This window comes from Tamandua tetradactyla, chromosome 23 (assembly GCF_023851605.1).
Source record: "Tamandua tetradactyla isolate mTamTet1 chromosome 23, mTamTet1.pri, whole genome shotgun sequence".
Classification (NCBI taxonomy): Eukaryota; Metazoa; Chordata; class Mammalia; order Pilosa; family Myrmecophagidae; genus Tamandua; species Tamandua tetradactyla.
Window position 1 is genome coordinate 19,358,711 of NC_135349.1, and position 19,627 is coordinate 19,378,337.

The 19,627-nt window shown below is 35.8% G+C and overlaps 1 protein-coding gene across 1 annotated transcript; it reads right to left on the reverse strand.

The window, feature by feature from the left end:
* Window positions 1–7,529: 7,529 nt before the first annotated feature.
* LOC143666688 (vomeronasal type-2 receptor 116-like) lies at window positions 7,530–16,819 on the reverse strand. The gene is made up of 6 exons (XM_077140293.1): window positions 16,746–16,819; window positions 16,369–16,660; window positions 15,063–15,869; window positions 14,028–14,255; window positions 13,558–13,681; window positions 7,530–8,443 (listed from the first exon to the last, which is right to left on the reverse strand). Exons 1-6 carry the CDS (start codon window positions 16,817–16,819, stop codon window positions 7,530–7,532), a joined length of 2,439 nt encoding a protein of 812 aa, XP_076996408.1.
* Between the last annotated feature and the right edge of the window lie 2,808 nt (window positions 16,820–19,627).

The window sequence follows — 19,627 nt, forward strand, 5'->3', positions numbered from 1 at the left end:
ATCCCAGGAATGTGTCTTATCTCGCTTGCCTGCACTTTTACACATTCCTGAAGGTCAGGAGAGGGGGATTTGGGGATTTTCCACAGAGAGTACAGCTGAACTAGAAATAGGGAAAGGCCTTCCCACTACAATAAAAGTTAATGCTGTAACTCAACCCATGGAGTCATTACAATCTGGCTAATTCCTAAAAACTGCTCTATTATTATAGTTGATTTTAAAAATTGTTTCTTTATCATACCTTTAGCAGAGCAAGATAAAGAAAAATTAATTTCTGAGCTTGTTCTTCATGAACTGCCTTTATATAAAAATTCACATATGACTGAGTCAGAAAATATTCAATAGGAACAATGCCATGCTGAACAAAGTCAATACTCATTAATGGCTCCTATGGAATTGTAACAGATTTGTCCCCTAAGGGGTATGCAATTCAAGATTATAGTTCTGACTCAAAGTGTTATGTTAAGTTACCTTGGTTTAATCTAAATAATTATTCTCCTGAAATTTATACCAATGCTACACATAAAATCTTGTGACAAGGAATGGGAATGATAGCCCCATCTCCTTTTGTTAACTTAAATCCTCAACAAACAGCAATTTGGAAACTGGCCATGAGTTTAGCTCCTATTCAAATTTCAAAATGAAACATATTTTAAGAACTTTAAAACTGAAAACTCTTATTAAAAAGCTATATATTGATGTTTCAAATATGCATTAACTAAAGTATTTTAAGTATTTAGCATTATTCTTACAAATTTAATTTTGATTGTGATTATATGTGGTAAAATATTTGTTTAGAATAATGACTTAAGTATAAAAATATAAAAGATGCATTTTTATTAATAGGAAAAAGAGAATAGTTTTATCCTAAGAGGAAATGAATAACTGTTAGAAAATGAGAAAAACATAGGACAAAGTCTGAACTAATATAATAATTGCTGAGGGTTTGTAAAAATGAAAATTGTGGTCAAAATCAAGAAAAATTTAGTGAGTTTAAAATGACAATGTTTTCTCAGACTGTTAGCCTGTTCTAATGAGAAGATATAAAAAATTATTCCAAATAATCAGTGTAATTTATCAAAATAATTTAGGTTAACTTTTATCATGTTGTTATCTGTATAAAAACTGATTGTTTCCTGGGTATCATTATACTGGCAAAAAAAAAAAAATCCCTTTCTTTTCTTGCCCCGAACCAGGTGGTTTAATCTATTAATCTTTGTAATATTGCTGTAAATGAATCTATTACTTGCTAAATAATATTCAAATCATATAAATACCTAAATTCCTTTCAGCCAAAATATTTAAATGCTTTGTCCAGTGTTTATATAAACTACATAAGTATAAACTGAATTTATCCCCAAATAACCATTGCTTATGTTGGGAGCAAAGCAGTTTAGAGGGTTGAATGCAAGGAAAAAATATACTTGTGGAGGGTGTTCTGTTCATCTGATGTTGCCATTACATGTAGCTGATGTTGCTATCTCATGACCTTGGTAAGAAACAGTTAAAATGTGCACTCTAGCTGCGAGGACTGGCTATCCACCCAGAAGGAGATATAGTTTAATAAAGATATCTAGGTCCCAGGAAGCTCTTACTGGTCCCTAGTCAGTTCCCAGAGGACCCAACTGGGCCCAGTCCTGTAAGCAAATTGGAATTAGGCCACTATTGTGGGGAAATATCATAAAAACTGCATGCAATAAATTTAAAATCACACAAAAAATGCACAGGCAATTATAAAGAATCCACATTCCTGTATTCCTTTTCAATCAATCCAATGAATTCATTTTTAAAAATCTGGTCATTTACTATGGGTATGTGTCACTATTGACACTCTGCTTTCATTTTTGCTACTTACCACTTTAAGAATCCTTAATTATGTGTTACAGAACCTGTTTGATATTTTACAAGGAGATTCTGATTTATTAAGCAATAGACAATTAACAGCTGCAGCTGAACAAGAATTACAATTAATTGAACAACACATTCAAGAAGGACAGCTTGTTCAAATAGATCTAGAAAACCCTCTTGATCTTATTATTTTCCTTACTGTGCAATCTCCCACAGGCCTATTTTGGCAAGATGGTGCTTTAAAATGGATTTTTTAACCAAACAATCAACAGAAATGTTTAAATACATATCTGTAAAAAATCATTTCTTTAATAGCCAAAAGTCATCAAAGATATTATCAATTAAAAGGTGATGATCCTAATCGCATAGTGTGTGATCTCACAAAGGACCGTTGGAGGCTAGAAGGAATAAATATTTTTATCATCTCAATCGACATTTTCTTCTTTTTCAGTGAAAAATAACATATATACAAAAACAATAAATTCCAAAGCACAGCACAACACCAAGTTGTAGAACAGATTCAGAGTTTGATAGCACTACAATTCCACCATTTCATTTTTTTCATAAGGTGTACAAAGAATAAAACGCAGTGCCACATATGCTTTCTCTTCCCCTTTGCTGGTATGTGGAAATACTTGTAGCATGTTTTATTGAAACAGCTCTGCTATGAATAGAAGTCTTTAATTTTATTACTGCCTTAATATCTGTAAAAAAAAACTGAAGATCTCTTTTGCAAGTGTTATTATTTCTTTTTTTCTCCCTTTATTAGAGAAGTCGTGGGTTTACAGAAAAATTATGCATAAAATACAAGATTCCTATACACCACCCCACCACCAACATTTGCAATTGTGTGGAATATATTTTGCAAATGCTAGCTTATTCTCTTAATAATTGTACTATTAATTAAAGTCCATAGTTTTACACAAGATTCACAATTTGTATAATGTAGTCCCGGGAGTTAAAAACAAATTCTGTTGCCCATATACATTCTAATATTTCCCCTTCTAAATTTATTCAGATATACATTTCAGTGCTGTTAATTGTGTTCAAAACGTTGTGCTACCATCAACACCATCTACAAAACATTTCCATCATTCCAAATAGGAATGATCTATACAATTTAAGTCTTTTCTTTCCATTCCCTCTCCCCATCCTCTCCCCTGATGACTTATATTCTAGATTCTGACTGTATGAGTTTGCTTAGTTTTATTGTTCCAAAGCAGTGAAATCATTCAGCATTTGTTCTTTTGGGTCTGGCTTATTTCACTCGACATGATATTTTCAAGGTTCATCCAGGCTCTTATATGTATCAGGACTTCATTCCTTTTTAATGATGAATAATATTCCATTGTGTGTATACATACAGAGTACATTTACACACTACAATATATACACACTACATTTTATTTATCTATTCATCAATTGATGGACACTTGGATTGTTTCCATCTTTCGGCAATTGTGAATAGTGCCACTAACAATACTGGCATGCAAATATCTGTTCGATTTCTGCTTTCAATTCTTTTGGGTATATACCTAGGGCATAGAATTGCCAGGTCATATGGTACTTGAATACCAAGGAACTGCCAAAATGCCTTTCACAGCAGCTGCACCATTTTATATTCCCACTAGCAATGAAAGAATGTGTTCCTTTTTCTCCACACTCTCCTCCAACACTTATTATTATTGTTTTTAACAGTAGCATTTTAATGGGTGTAAAATGGTATCTTACTGTGGTTTGGATTTGCATTTCTCTGAATGGCAGTGATTGTAAATCCATGCTTATAATTTAGTAGGGAAGACAGACAATTCAACAAATAGTTCCATGGGAGGGTCAAAATCCCAGTTCTCTAAGTGTATATTTTTATTCTGACTTGCTAAATAAAATACATGATAATTGTTTTGTAGAAGTCATCCACAACTTCCTCTGGAGAAAAGCTGCTGACAGCTTAAGGAGCACTTACCTGCTCATAAATGGTTTCATTTTGTCTTCAGAACAGCCATCCATGGGAAGTAGCAAGGGTATTACCAGAGAAGGGTGTTTCTGGAAGGAAGGCAGGGAGGGTGGGATCCACAGTGAATGGACAAATCTGGGAATGCCTTAGGTCTATGGAACTTAGAGTATTTCCTGCCTGTCTTTGAGATCAGCAATCTGGTGTGAGCAGCTGCAAGCCTCTATGTACTCCGGGGTCTGACTGTCTTTCTTATCCTGGACCATATGTCCACCTTCACTAGAAGCTTAAAACACCACATCCACATAGCTCTTCATCCCGGGGCATGCTATTCTCATTCTCTTCACTTCCCCGGAATGACTGACAGGACCACCATCTCTGAAGGACAGGGCTGATGCACTGCAAATATTACTTGTGTGAAATATTCAAAGCTTAGAAATGGGTTGAAAATTGAGATAGGATGAAAGAGCTTGTGAATTACTTACTGTATTTATTCCTTAAGTAGAGCATATGATTAGCATATGACCCAGTGATTTCCACTCAACAGAAATGTTGCACTAGATAACAAAAAACATAGCACAAGATTCAACAGTAATTCTGATCCTATTCTTGAGAGTCTAGACATGTCCAAAGTATTATTAATTTGAACAGAAATATATTTCACAAAATATATGTTATAATTAGTAGTGGTAAAATCTTTGCAACATTGTAACTAAAGCAAGAACTCTATCAAGTAGCCTAAACCATCATAACTCTGATACAAGATGCTAGATAATGTAATGAATCCTAGAAATAAATATGACAATAAATATGTGCAATTAGTGAAAAATAAAAACTTTGTATGTGTTCACTATGAAATATATCCAAGTATTTCAGACCAGTTTGCTGGTTCTGTAGGAATCAATATACAAAAACCAAACCCTTCTTTGTACATCAAAAATAATAAATAAAAATTAACAAAAAATATGACTTCAAAATATAAAAATGCATATGATACTCCCAAGAATTAGTTGAACAAAATGACTGGATGGGAGCACTAGCTTGCATTTTAGTTCCAAGTATATTTGACTTTCCTTAGAAGAGGATTTCCCTTTCCTATCCTATTGAACTCATACTTGACTATGTGACTTTCTGTGTCCAATAAAATGTGAGCAGATCCAAGCAGAAGTTGCAGAAACCATATTTAGAGTCTCAAACATTCTTTGTATTCTCCTTCCAATGGTAGCAGTGTCCTAGATCAGAGCTGCTTTTTAACCTAGGCTGCAGAATAAAGAGATAAATATAATGCTTCAAGATTTATAATATAAGAAGTAAATAAATAAATCCTGCTGTTGCAAACCCTTGAAAGTTGGAAATTTTTTTCATACACATGCAAAAAGATGAAAAATCTAACTGATATAGCAATTTGTATTATTTGAATCATATGAAGTTGCCTTTTCACAAGTCAAATCTTTTTGAATATGAGCAATTCCTATGAAGAGGTAGTTTCTTTTTAATTCACCTATCTCTAGATTAAAAGGGCTACACCTAGGCATGATGTAGAGATTATCATGAGACCTGATGATATTATTGATGGGCACTTCCCATTTCTTTCCTTTCCTTCCCATTTCTTTCTTTTTCCTTTAGGGTATGGATTCATGTGAAAGGGAGGGAAGTAAACATTTGTGACCATGGGGCATTCTGCAGTAATTTTTATTACTGGCATCAGCTGTTTCTTTCCTCTGTGTGGGATACTTTTATTCACCCATGAGAATGACAGTAAATTTGGTCTTTTGACTTGCTGTTTTAGTTTGCTAATGCTGCCAGAATGCAGTATACCAGAAATGGATGCATTTTAAAAGGGGATTTATTCAGTTGCAAGTTTTCAGTTCTCACACCATAAAAATGTCCAAATTAAGGCACTGACAAGAGATTTCCTTCACTCAGAAAAGGTTGATTCTGTCTGGAACACCTCTGTGAGCTGGGAAGGCACATGCTGGCATCTGCTGGTCCTTGTTCCTAGTTCCCTTGTTTCCAGCTTCTGATTCCAGTGGCTTCCCCTCTATGTGTCTGTGGTTTCTGACTTAGCTGCTCCAGGACAAAACTGTGGAGTTCACCTCTTAGCTTAGTATCTCATGGAAAGGCACCTGGCAATGTCTGCTGGGCTCTGGTTCCTGTCTAGCTTCTGTTGTCTCTCTCACTGGAAATGGGTATCTGCATTTTTCAACGTCCTTGGCTAAGCTTTCTCCTTTAGCACTCCAAGTATCTCCTTTTAAAGGACTCCAGTAAACTAAACAAGAGCCATGTCTCCATGGGAGTAATCTAGTCAAGAGATCACACTCACAATTGGGTGTGTCACCTCTCCACAGAAACAACCTAATCTAAAGTTCCCACCTAATAATATTGGATCAGGATCAAGAGAACATGTCTTTTCTGGGTCCACAATTACAACAAGAAAGCTAACATTGGCCAATGAAATGTGAGCTCAAGAGGTACATCCTCCTTTAGACAGAAGGTTTGCAAGTCATGGTGTGGTGCTGCCATTTTTCCTCTACCTCTGTGACAACATCAGCATTTATAAGAGGGGGCCTGAGTGCTGAAGTGGGGACACTGACTGATGGACTTGTAAAATGAACATCACTTGGGGAAAGGTGGCTGATGCAATTAGTATGAAGCATATTTAAATAGCGAGATGCACCAAGTTTCTGAATGAAAAGTTGTAATGAAGTACATATAGGTAAATTCTCCCCCAAATATATTTAATACTCAGGACAACTATAAAAATCAATATCCCAACACTATTTTTAATGACATTTCTGGATGATTTTCAAGTAAAAGAGAAAAGTTACACAAGGCAAATTCGAAAAGAAAAGCAATGGGAGAAGACTTGTGTTACCAGCTATCTAAACCTACCTGACGTTAAGATAGGTTACATCAGTGAATACAGAATCAAATTCATACATATATATACATAAAGTTTATGTGTAACAAATGAAATACTGCAAACTGACAAGAAAATGAAGCAATAACTCATGAATACTCTTGTAGGAGTTGGCTAGTATAATTGGGAGATGCTTAAATTTGAGAGATATAAATGAAGAAACAATGAAAATATAGGGACTATACCATGGATTCGTGAGTTAGCAGGAGATCTGATGACCTAACAGCCTACAGTTCTGTCTCCTAAGTCTTTGTACATTGAGGCATTTAAGTATTCTAACAAGGGGAGGTAAGGTCATTACAATTTCCATAGCAAGTATAGGCAGAAGGGAAGGGAGAGAGAATTATCATTTGGAAAGCAGGTATATGGAGAAACAATTTACAGATGTAAAAGAGTGAAACTGTGCTAGAATCAGTTAATGGTTGGTTTTGAGCTGATTCAATTTCCTCCATCAGCGTTAGGGGTTTGCCCTTACAAGTTTCTAAAGTGAAAAAAAGAAGGATAAAAAGAGTACCAGATTTTAAAATCACAAAGGCACAAGATAAAATTGACTTTTGACTATATACTACCATACCAGAAAGTCAAATATGAATATTTATAAATGATTCATTAGTTATAATAATTTGTTAAATCCAAACTTCTTGGTTACATGACTGTGAGTTGTTAACTTTACCCTATGAAAAAGAAAGGCGAGCCAAATGACACTTGAAAACTGTAAAATTCATATAATTCCCATCTTGTTATCTCATACCTTACTAAAGGAATAATTTAAATCGATTTGGAATCCCACCTATCCAAGACATTAATGTTTGCTCATCGCCCTGCAGAACGCGTTTTATCCCTTATCCCCATCAGGGTGTTCCTCTCGGGCCTTAGCAGTATAATGTAGCACTTGGGAGCAAAGATGCAGCCCAGGAGCCCAGCACTGGAGGCCAAGATGGAAAAGACCTCCACAGCCACCATGACCTTCCCTTTGGAGCTGTGGTAGACAGGAAGGAAGGTGACCCAGACACTACAGAACACCAGCATGCTGAAGGTCAGGAGCTTGGCTTCATTGAAGGCATCAGGCAGGTTCCTGGCCAGGAAAGCCAAGGTGAAACTTGCCAGGGCCAGAGCACCCAGGAACCCTAGGACACAGTAGAAGGCAGTGACAGAGCCCTTATTACACTCAATGATTATGCTGCCAGGCTCAGAGTGAGTGTCTCTGTCAACAAAAGGGGGAGAAGTTCCCAGCCAGAGTCCACAGAGAGTCATCTGGATCAGGGAACAGGTGGGAATGACAGATTTAGGGGCCCCTGAGGCCAACCACTGCCTCATCCTTCTTCCTGGGGTTGTAGCATTGAAGGCCAGAATCACAGTGAGAGTTTTAGCCAAAACTGTGGAAATAGCCACTGTGAATACAACTCCAAATGCCAATTGTCTGAGGATGCAGGTGGCCATGTTGGGACGGCCAATGAAGAGCAAGGAGCAGAGGAAGCACAGGAGGAGGGAGATGAGCAGGATGTAGCTCAGAGTCCGGTTGTTGGCCTTGACTATGGGAGTATCTCGGTGTTGCAGAAAGATCCCGAGAACTGCAGCAGTGAAGAGAGAGAAGCACAGAGCTGTGCAGGCCAGAGCTGTCCCCAGAGGGTCTCCATAAGCCAGGAATGTCACAACCTTCTGGATGCAATGATCTCGCTCAGTATTTGGATAGTGAGTGTCTGGACACTTGAAACAGTGATCCATATCTATTGAGAAATTTGAGATGTTGATGTCACCTATTTGCTAACAAATATGCACTGTTAAACAGGAAATGTTTTTTAATTAAAACCACTATGTTTATTCTTTTTTATGTAAACAATGTTTCTCTTGATTGCATTTTTCTTTTATTCCATTTTTTTTCACGTTATTGAACACCATATCAGTCTTTTTGTATTATAATTACCTCTAGTGTCATAACTTGGATTTATTATGTTAATGCCCCAAGCATTTATTGTGAAACTGCAGTGAGACAGACAACTTTATGTTCTATGATATAGAAGTGATCAAGGCTAGACCATTTCACTTGAAGACTTTAGAATATTATCTTTATGGTGCCTGATAAATAATTAAATTCATCTTCTCTTTATTTTCACTTGCTCTACCTTTTTTCTCATGTGAATCACTCACTCCTGGAATGGTAACTTGCATCTTTATCTCTCAACCAATCAGTACTAGTCAGACACCATTAATATTTCTTAAAATGAAGTCTTATTTTATTCTTTTGCCTATAGTACCACAATGGCTGTCCTTCATTATTAGGCTAATGTCTAAACTCAGAGCAGGCTAAAAAAGACCCTTTGCCTTCTCAGTTCCACCCTCACTCTAGTTCATCTTTTCACACTCATAAGTTAGATGCAAACCTACATGCAATTCTCTATTTACTTTACACCCCTAGACTGGCATGCGTATGTGCAGACTTCTCTTCTCCCTCTCCAAGATTCTTGTCATTCCCTCTACTCAAGATGAATTCACACCTGTGATTACAAATTCTGCTTCTGGAATCTCACCTGGGAATTAGCCTGATCCTGATGGTTATCATATCCCTGCTTTCAGAGCCCTCTTCTCACACCTCTATGAGCTTTTCATACCTTGTTGTGATTTTCTCTTTATTTACCTATTTACATTATTAAGGATGTGAAGTTACAGCCTTGTTTAGTTCAAAAAAAAGATATGAAGGAGTTAGTGAAAAGGAGCCTCAAAGGATGCATATTTCCTTTTAGGCATGTGATCTGATTTATTTCAGTCAATCATAAAATGGAGTTGATGAAATCTTCCCCTTGTAGGATGCAATGTGGGGTGAAGGAGAGAAAGTACATATCATCATCTTGAGGCATCTTTCATCTCTCAACAAATGGCAGTTATAGGTAGCATGACCTTTCCATACCTACTGTGAGTCATAGAGAAGGGCATTTAATGTTTTCTTTTATTTTTCCATACAAGAATGAACTACTACCTGCATTTTCAAAAAGCAACAGAATAAGGAAGTCAATTTTCACCTCCTCAAAGTACAGATTTTCAGATTTTGCTGGCACTAATATTTATTTTTTGACTAAGAGCATCTCGTTATCAAAAATTAGCAGCACTTTGTTATTAAGCTAATGTCCAAGCTCATAACAGGTTAAAAAAGACCCTTTGCAGTCTCAGTTCCACTCTCACCCCAGTTCAACTTTTCATACTTTAAGCTTGCTGGCTAGTGTTCTGAGCACCATCTATGAAACATAATAACACACTTGTGTGCCTTTAGATGAGCAAAGTATTTGGTTTTTATGTAGTCGAGTCTGTTTGTAAATTTCATTGGTGTTTTTACCATTGACTTATACTTAGGGAATTAACACTCAAGATATTTGATTAATATCTACTTTCTTCTTTCTTTCCTGGTTTGTTGATGTTTTAAAATGGGGAAAATGCATATGAAATACAAAAGGAAAAAATGCACATGAAATAAAATATTTCTGTTATTAGAACAGAAATTTTCCTGGTACTTAGCTCTGATATGGAAACTTGAATTTTCAAATGTATTCATATTTGTAAATGCAGTGCTCAATATAAATAAAGTCAGTCATGATAGATTAAAATATTCACTTAGGCTGGGAAAAGTTCAGCTTAAAGTTATCCTGGGTGCATTACTCTCCATTTTAGGGTAAATTGCCTTTGAATGTGTTTGTGTTTTCAAAGTTAATGGTAATTTAGTATTTTCCAAAATTTTTCTTTAAAAGGAAAGCATAATCCATTTTGTAAATTCCTAGCATAAAAAAGATGAAAACAAGAAACCCAGCTTATGTTTTCTTTCTAACACTTGCTTAAAAGAGGAGAGGATATAAATGAATTTTGTCCCAATTAACTATCAAGTTTTCCTCATAGCAATGAATACCTAGTATGCATGGTAGATGAAGTTCACTCTTTTAGTATCAGTGTAATACTGAAGAAGTTATCTCAATTTCCTTATCTAGAGGATGTGAATGATAATAGTGTGTCCCTCCTGGAATTGTGAGGGTTGAAAGTGTTAACATATGCAAAGCAATGGAAATAATGCCTGACACATATCAAGTGTTATCTAAGCATTTATTATTATTATTCCTTGTCTTACCTGTTGATTTATAACCTGGCATTACAATTGAGGATCTCTGTAAAATTTCATGACTCTGTGAGTGTCTTTTGTGTTAATATCTCACTTCTTAATTTGTCAGTGTTTTTAAAGCACACTTTAATATTTGTAATTTCAAGCCCCTGTTTTTCATGCTTGTCAAATGCTTTGGATATATTTTCTGATTAATCTTTCAGGTAAATTTAGAATCCAGTTATAGACTAAATGTTTATTCTAATGACCATACAAAAGCATTTCTCTTACAGATAACTTAGCAATATTTGATACATTTCTAGTTAGGTCACTTCCAAGCAATTCTCGAGCCAACTACAAACGTCTCTATAATATTCAATATTTCTTTTCCAATCAGACATGCAGACTTCTTATGAATTAAATATTAGAAATATTAATTATTGTTGTGGCACTAAATGTAATCATTTTCTACCTTTATATAAATGATTATTAAAAACATATACTATCTGCTAATTCTTCTGAAAGTATTTGGTTCCTCACCACATCCCTAAATTATATTAGTAAATCAAATAACTTCATATTTTGATTTCTTGATGCACAGTCATATTACCTGTCAATAATATTAATCTGTCTTATTTTCTCTACTCATCATTTATGTTCTCAACTCTTACTGTATTGAGCACATCTTTCAAACCAATGTTAAATGATAATGGTAGAATCAACATTATCTTTTACTAGGCTTTAGAACAATATTACAACCACCTTTAATGAAATGTCTTCATAATAATCTATGTATCAGGAGGTATCAGAAACAGTATTTCATCCATCTTCATTCCTAGACTGCAGTAAGAAAATACTTCAAACTGGGTAGCTTAAAACAGAACTTTCTTGTCTCACAGTACCGGAGACCAGAAGTTCAAAGCCAAGGTGTTGGAAGGGCCCTGCTTCCTCTGGCCCCTGTAGGGCCTCTCATCATATGGCTCTCTTCTCACTTTGTTGCACTAATTCCCTCTTCCTATAAGAACCTCAGTCATATTGGAATAAAGACTTACCCTAATCCAGTCTGGCTATGTCATAACTAATACTATCCTCAGAGTATCTTTCCAAATAATGTCAAATTCACCTGATCAGGATTTAAGACTCGACCATGTCTTGGGGAGTCACAATTCGACTCCTAACACCATCCAATTACTCTTACATTATTTTACTTTCTTTTTTCAGACTTAAGTGTTCTTCTAGTTGAAATTAGGTATCAAGTGCACAAAAACATACTAGTTTCTTAGGGGTTTCACTACGGTTTTTGTCATTTTATGAATGTTCTTGATAAATATTCATGGCTGTTTAAATTTCATAGTTCTTGAATTTTTGAACAGTTCAGAAATTTGGTACAACATTAAATAATAACAATAGGAGTACTGAAGCTTTTTGTTTTGCTACCAAATGTTATTTGGTGTATCCTTTTCATGTTTTCTCATTTAATATGATATCTGTGGTCCATGATAAAAAGTTGGTCCATGGCTGCTATAAAAAATTACCACAAAGTTGGTGGCTTAAAACAATAAAAAATTATGTTCTCACAGTTCTAGAGGCCAGAAGTTCACAACCAGTATCACTAATATCAAGGTCTGGACAGGATTGTGCTCCCTTTGGAGGTGGTAGGGAGAACCCATTCTTTCTTTATTCTGCCTTCTAATGGCTGCCAGCAGTTCCTCACTTGTGGCTGGTTCACACTGACTCTTGCTCTTCTGCATATATCACATTTCCCTCTGCCTCTCTTATAGAAATTGTGGATTTATAGCTCACCTGGAGAACCCAGGAATTTCTCTCCATTGCAAGGTCCTTATCTGAGTCACATCTACAGAGTCATTTTTTCCTTATAAGTTAATATTTTTGTGTTCCAGATGTTGAATGTGATGTTTTTAGTGCACCACTATTCAGTCTGCTACAGATGGTTATTGCTTCATTATTGTTTTCTGTCCTTTTACAACAATGGTTCCTAACACCTACATGATCACTGGTGATCAAGCTATATGGAAATTCCCTTTGAATTCTTTTAATATTACAAAAGAAATTGAAATGTCATTTATATGAACGCTTCAAAGAAAATTTCCCCCTCATTAATGTGACATGCTCACCCTTCAGGATATAATTCAAATACATTAGTCTCTGGAAGAATTTCCTGAATTCTATAAACAAATTGAAAAAGAATCATGTTTTGCCCCTCAGGTTCTCTGCAGCGGAATTTTTACTGTGGTGATTATTGGAAAGCCTTAGGATGAATTCACTTATAAATTTACTGTTCCCAATTTTCTGTAATTAGGAAGAGGGTAAGAAATAATTATTGAAGGTAGTGTAATTACATTCTGCATTTTGCTGAGTATCTAAAACAGGTTGTAGTACCACATTTTCTTATTCATTAAATCACTTCATATTCATTCATATGTTAATTATAAGGGACAGTCTCTAAATACTTACTATGGTCAGAAATGGTTGAAAGTACTTAGGAAATGTAAGTGATAATAAGTGCCTTAGACATGAGTTAGGGAAGATGAAAAAATAATATTCAAAGATGGAGGCAAACAGATATCAAAAAATATTTCATTGAAAAAATACCTGAGGTGTGTCTAAAACATGAAGAGGAATAAGCCAGATGGAAGCAGAATGTCATTTGAAAGGGTAAATTTTGATGTCAATATGAAAGTCTTGTATAATTGAATAAGTAACTGAGAGAAAGATGTGGAGAAGTTCTCTGTAGACCTGTACCTGTTTCATTAGAAATTTCATTTCCTGAGCAGGGGGTGCAGACAAAGCAACAGACAGCTTTTCCTTCTAGAGCAGTTTTCCAGAATCCAGGGTTGCAACTATTGCTGCAAACAGAATGGGGTGTCTATAGAAAATCAAAGGACAAATATTAATCATATACAAACTACAATGTTATCCTGTTGACTATCAACAAAATTCATTAAAAATTGCATTTAATTGGCTGTTTTGAAGAACTCACATACTTTATAATATTAAATACAGCCAATTTGTTTTTCTCTTGCTTGATGACTAGTTTTCTTCATTTATTTATTGTAAAATTAGTAAGCAAAATTAATCAAGTTACTAGGTAAACTAGACACATGTAAGTGATCCTCTGGGGCATTAAGGAGGTGGGGAATCTTATGGCAGAACTCTTAAAATTATTTACGTGGGGCAGTGTAAATTCAGCCTTAAAACTGTCTCCCACCTACCTCTCTGAAACTGATGGCCCACTCTATCACCTCTTCATTTATGGAGAAACCGTGACCACGTGGAGCTTGTGGAACAAACTGTCCTACTTTCACCTGTAATCCAATTCCATGAGGAAAACTCACATAGTTGAGAATATCATACGTGGACTCAGAGATTCTTTTGTCATGCAAAAATATCTGCTCACCAGCACTGTTGTTAAAATGGACATTCTTCAGAATGGAGTGGAGCTACAAAAGATGCATAGTTATGTGAATAAAGAGAGCTTGGGTTTGGGGACACCTGAATTAGATCATATCATTGAAACTTGTTAGATATATGATGCCGCAAACCTCTCTTAATCTCTTTAATCCTTCATTAAAACTTCTTCCAAATTCTAAGGAGTATTAGTAAAGTTATGCACATGAAGCACATGTTGAACTTAATATCATATCAGTATATATCCTTGAAGTTTGTCTTAAGGACAGGAGATCAAAGTATTTTTTGACATAAAGATTCAGACAAATCTTGCTTGTAAATATTTGAAAGAATTAGAGTTTTAGTTTCATCTCCAAAATAGATGTAACAATGTCTGTTGCCTAAACTATTGCAGAGTTAAATGTTACATTTTATAAATAAATGACCATAACAACTAACAATGAGAAGACTGTAAGACCTGGTCCAAGCCCTGTTTCCACATAACGACAGCACACATTATATCCAGATATAATTCAGGTTGGAAAGTTGTTGAGGGATATTTGTTATGCAGTGCATTGTTTTAGATTCATTGCTGACTCTATTCCATTTCTGGCATGCCCTGTGCCATCTTCCTGGTGAGCATTTCTAGAGATAACCAGTTTGACTCAAACCAGGTGAGATTCAAGACCCTTTTCAGATAGTGAAAAATCACAGGAACTTCTTGGTCTCTAACAAATAATGCAAAGTATAAAATTCAACTTAGGGACTTGGTGGGCTTCCAAATTAAGTTATGACTATGCATGTGAAGAGACTAAGCATATGTATTGTGTTCATGAAACCAAAGTGTTGTAAAATATTACCTGCCATGGTTGAAACTTGAGATTATTTCCTATTCCTATAGATTGGCTGTCCACTGATAAAAGAAGTATTTCATGCAGTGATTGGGCCAGAGCATACACAGCATTATAGACATAGTAACTCCATTCAGACATGGTTGTGTCAAACTCATGCAAAGGCAGAGACTCCAAGGAGGCATTTGGTATACAGTCCTCCAGCTTGTCACAGTCAGATTCAGAAACTTTACAGCCAAAATGTATAAACCATAATTTACCAAGATAAAAGTCTTCTGGGTATTTGGAAGGATTTGCTGTTTGGAGAAAGTGTTTGAAGCCAGGAATCTCTCTATGGTGGTGAGAAAATGATAGTGTCCCATGGAATGTGTCAAACATGGTCATTTTCTCACTGCTGGGAAAATTCCATTGTGATGTGGTGATCCAGACTTTCCATGTCACAACACGATTCCATCTATCAAAGATCAGACCTAGAAATGAATCTGTGTCACCATAAATGATCACAACACTTGCTGATGAATCTTGGATTCTGAGGATGTAATTCAAGTGCATTGGATAATCATATCTGTTAGTGACAGCGATCATTTCCATAAATGCCACACAGACACCATTTCTATCCATCTCTCCTCTCAATTCTGACACAATTCGAGTACCTTTCATATCTTCCGATGCAACCAGCCCGACCCATGTCCAGTGGAAATGCAGCAATAACAACACCATGCCAATGGGCAGAGAAGCATCTGTGGGAGCCATGTGATACACTGATGGAAAGTGGTTATTTTCATGTAGAAGAGGCTCAAACGGGCCATATGTAAGCTAAAAGATGAAAGAGTTCATCATATTGAGTTCAGTGGCAGTAATCTGAGAAAGAATATAGCAGTGAGTTCCAAATAGGAAATTTGACCACCCTTAATTTTTATTTAATAAAGTGTAGAAGAGAATATTTGCTCATATCAGTATCACTGCAACATTTATCTCTGAACATTCTCTGGGAAAATTTATTTCATTCTGGTACTTTTGTTGAGATGCACAGTTTCCACAAACTCCTATAAACTATCTCCCATGAGGTTCTGCATATATTTGTTCTTCCTTCCTAAGGTTTCTCCCTATTCTTTTGTCCATGAGAAATAAAAGTTACACACACACACACACACACACACACAGACACACACACAGACACACACAGACACACTTCTATATATTAGTTGTACTCCCTCATTTAAATAAACATATTTTTCTCTTTCATTCCTCAGCCCTGAGAATGACTCTAGGGAAGTCAAGTACTCATTCCTTTTCATGCCACACCCATCCTCACCTGTGGAAATTTATAGAGTTCCAGGAGTGTCCCCATTTGAGCAGGAAGTGACCAAGTGATTCCTGTAATAACTGCTGCTGACTTGCCTTTTCTTTCACATGAATAATTAGGGATGGCCTTCCCAATGCCAGACAGCCATATCAGGCAATTCTCCAATGTCTTTGCTTCACTGGGCAAAGCATTATAAAGATCAAATCCCAGGGACATGTTGGGTAAAAGATGGGGGTTGTTGTTGATATTCTCAACAGCAAAGATGAAAGCCAGAACATATTGGTAGTGCTTGGAGAGAAACCTGCATGGAGATCATAAAGATTTTTAAGAAAAAATCTTAGATCTTGTTCTTTGACATTGTCCCTAGTCAAGGATTCAATGATTACCTTGGCTGGAGATTGGTTTGCTTGCAACCTTTTCTATGTTCGTCAATACCCGTCACTCCTGTCACCCTTAGCATATGATATTAATATAAGTAATACAATCCCAAAAATATGTGTCCTAAACTTACTGCCAAGCATTCTGAAGGTGGATGTCAGTATACAAAATAGGGTGAGATTAATAAAGTTGTAGATCAGTAAGTGTTAATATTTCAGATTGGTCTAAATGGATTCCATCCTCATACCCATGATGTATTTTCATGCTTACATTTAAAATATTTCAGAGAGTGGCTGTAGCTTTAACACCAGGTACAAGGGTTGAGGAATAGTGGGAGACATTTTGCTGACTGTCAATGGAATCATGACATTTAAGCCCCAAGACCTAGATAGTATGAGATGTGGCTGGGGTATTCAAAAATAAGAATATGAAAAAGATGGAAGGGTCCAGCAAGAGGCCATCATTCAGATACTTAAGCCTCTGTCTGGCTCAGACACTCAGGGATTGGCAGATCTAAAAGTCAGGATATAGGAACAAGGTTTCAGTTTCCAGGTGGAGAATTTGGGAGTGAAGCACATGAGTCAGTGAGAGAAGCACAGAGAGACAGAAGTATGTGGTGATACTGATCTATGCCTCAAAGGAGTGTAAGAAATTAGAGAGATGTGGTTTCTCAAACTTTATCACCAGTAAAATAAAAAAAAAAACAATTGGGAGAACAGGCTTTCCATAACCAAAAGAATAAATTAGGACACCTCTTTCACTTCCTGTACAAAAATTAGCTCAAAATGGATCAAAGACCTAAAAATAAGAGGCAGTAACATAAAACTCTAGAAGAAAATGTAGGGAAACATCATCAAGATGCAGTGACAGGTGGTAATTTCTTAGACCTTACTCTCAAATCACAAAGAACAAAGGGAAACAAAGAAATGGGACTTCTTCAAAGTTGAGCACCTCTGCACATCAAAGAATTTTGTCAAAAAGGGCAAAGAGGCAGTCCACTCAATGGGACAAAATTTTGGATAGCATATATCTGATAAGGGGTTGAAATCCAGATTATAGAAAGAAACCCTGCAACTCTACAAAAGAAGACAAACAATCCAAATTAAAAATGGGCCAAAAACATGAATAGACATTTTTCCAAAGAGGAAATACAAATGGCTAAAAAGCCCATAAAAAGATGCTCATCTTCACTGCTATTTGGGAAATGAAAATTATGACCACAATGAGAGATCTGTTCACATCTATTAGAATGGCTACTATTAAACAAACAGGAAACTGAAAACGTTGGAGAGAATGTGGTGAGAAAGGAACACTTATACAATGCTGGTGGGAAGGTAAAATGGACAGCTGCTGTGGAAGTCGTTTTGCAGTTCCTCTGAAAGCTGAGAACAGAGTTGCCCTAGGTACTCGGTGTACACACAGGAGTCCTGAAAGCAGGACAGGAGCAGATATTTTTCCACCACTATTCATAGCAAGACTATTCACAACTGCCAAAAGATGGAAACAATGGAAGTGTCAATCAACCAATGAATGGATAAAAGGAATGTGGAATGCGATGGAATGTTACTCAGCAGCAAGAACGAATGAAGTGCTGAAGCATGTGACCACATGGATAAACCTTAAGGACATTATGTTGAGTGAAATAAATCAGATAAAAAAGGAAAATTATTGCAAAATCTCACATATAACATTTTGTTTAAAATGTCATAATTTTAAACTAGGTTGAATTTCAAAGAGTGAAAACAAACAAAGATGGTAGCACATTATTGCCAGCATAAGTAACAGTGTTGAATTGTGTATGAGTGGGGTTGATAGGGGAAGTTGAGTGATATATGTCACCAGAAGGAAAACCAAAAAAGTTGGGCCAGTCTATCTCAGTAAATCTTGTGGTGGATGCTGACTGTGATTAACAGTACAAATGCAAAAACTTTCTTCCATGAACAAGAACAAATGTGTGAAAGTATCACATGGAGCTATTATTAGAGTGGCAGTTGAGAAAATATGGACTATATCTAACAATAATATCTTAGTATTCTTTCATCACTAGTAACAAATGTTCCACACCAATGCTAGGGATCAGTGATAGGGTGTGTGTGGTATAAGCATTATAGGATATTCTGGGTTTTCTCTCTTTGAATAATGAAAATACTCTTAAATGGATTACGGTGAGGAATGTACAACTATGTGATAATAGGGTAGCCACTAATTCCATACTTTGGATAGAGTGTGCGGTGTGTGGATATATGTCAGTAAAATTGCATTAAAAGGAAAGTTGGGGGTGCAAGTGTAATTCAATGGTAGAATTGCTACCTGAATTAAAAATTGCATTAAAAGAAAAATATATATTAGTGTCTCTGGCCAAAGAAAAGCCTGTAGGTCTTGCCTGGTATGGGCCACTTAATGGTAAAAGAGAGTAGTAACATGATTATTTTAAGTCTCTTATCTAAGTTCTTTTGCCCTACTATTTACACATGAATATATTTTAGTTTTGTTTATATTTATTTATGTGTACCTACTTGTTTGCCAATGCTTTTGTTGGATATTTTTCCTTTTTAGCATTTTTCTCTGGACATATTCCTTTTTTTCTCAAGTATATACTTTAGAAGTCATGGATGCATTCCTCTTTCATATTTTGCGGATTTCATAAAAACTTTTAAGCAATTAATTCATTTTGCTTTATCTTCTTGGACATGATGTTTATTTTCTGTATCTAGACTATCATCTGATTTGGAAGATGACCAGACATTAGCTATTGAAACATTTTGACGAATACATGCCCTCTCTTGCCTCCACATCTGCATCTGATTTAGAACTTTTTAATTTAAAATTTAAATTAAAATTTAAAAATGGACCAAAAACATGAGTAGACATTTTTCCAAAGAGGAAATAC

Excerpts from the sequence above, each read along its gene's own strand:
- LOC143666688 (XM_077140293.1), bottom strand. The coding sequence starts at position 16,819 with ATGCTAAGGGTGACAGGAGTGACGGGTATTGACGAACATAGAAAAGGT. Across the intron at positions 15,870-16,368 it reads AACTCTATAAATTTCCACAG|CTTACATATGGCCCGTTTGA; the intron begins GTGAGGATGGGT and ends TTCATCTTTTAG. Across the intron at positions 14,256-15,062 it reads TCAAGTTTCAACCATGGCAG|CTCCACTCCATTCTGAAGAA; the intron begins GTAATATTTTAC and ends CATCTTTTGTAG.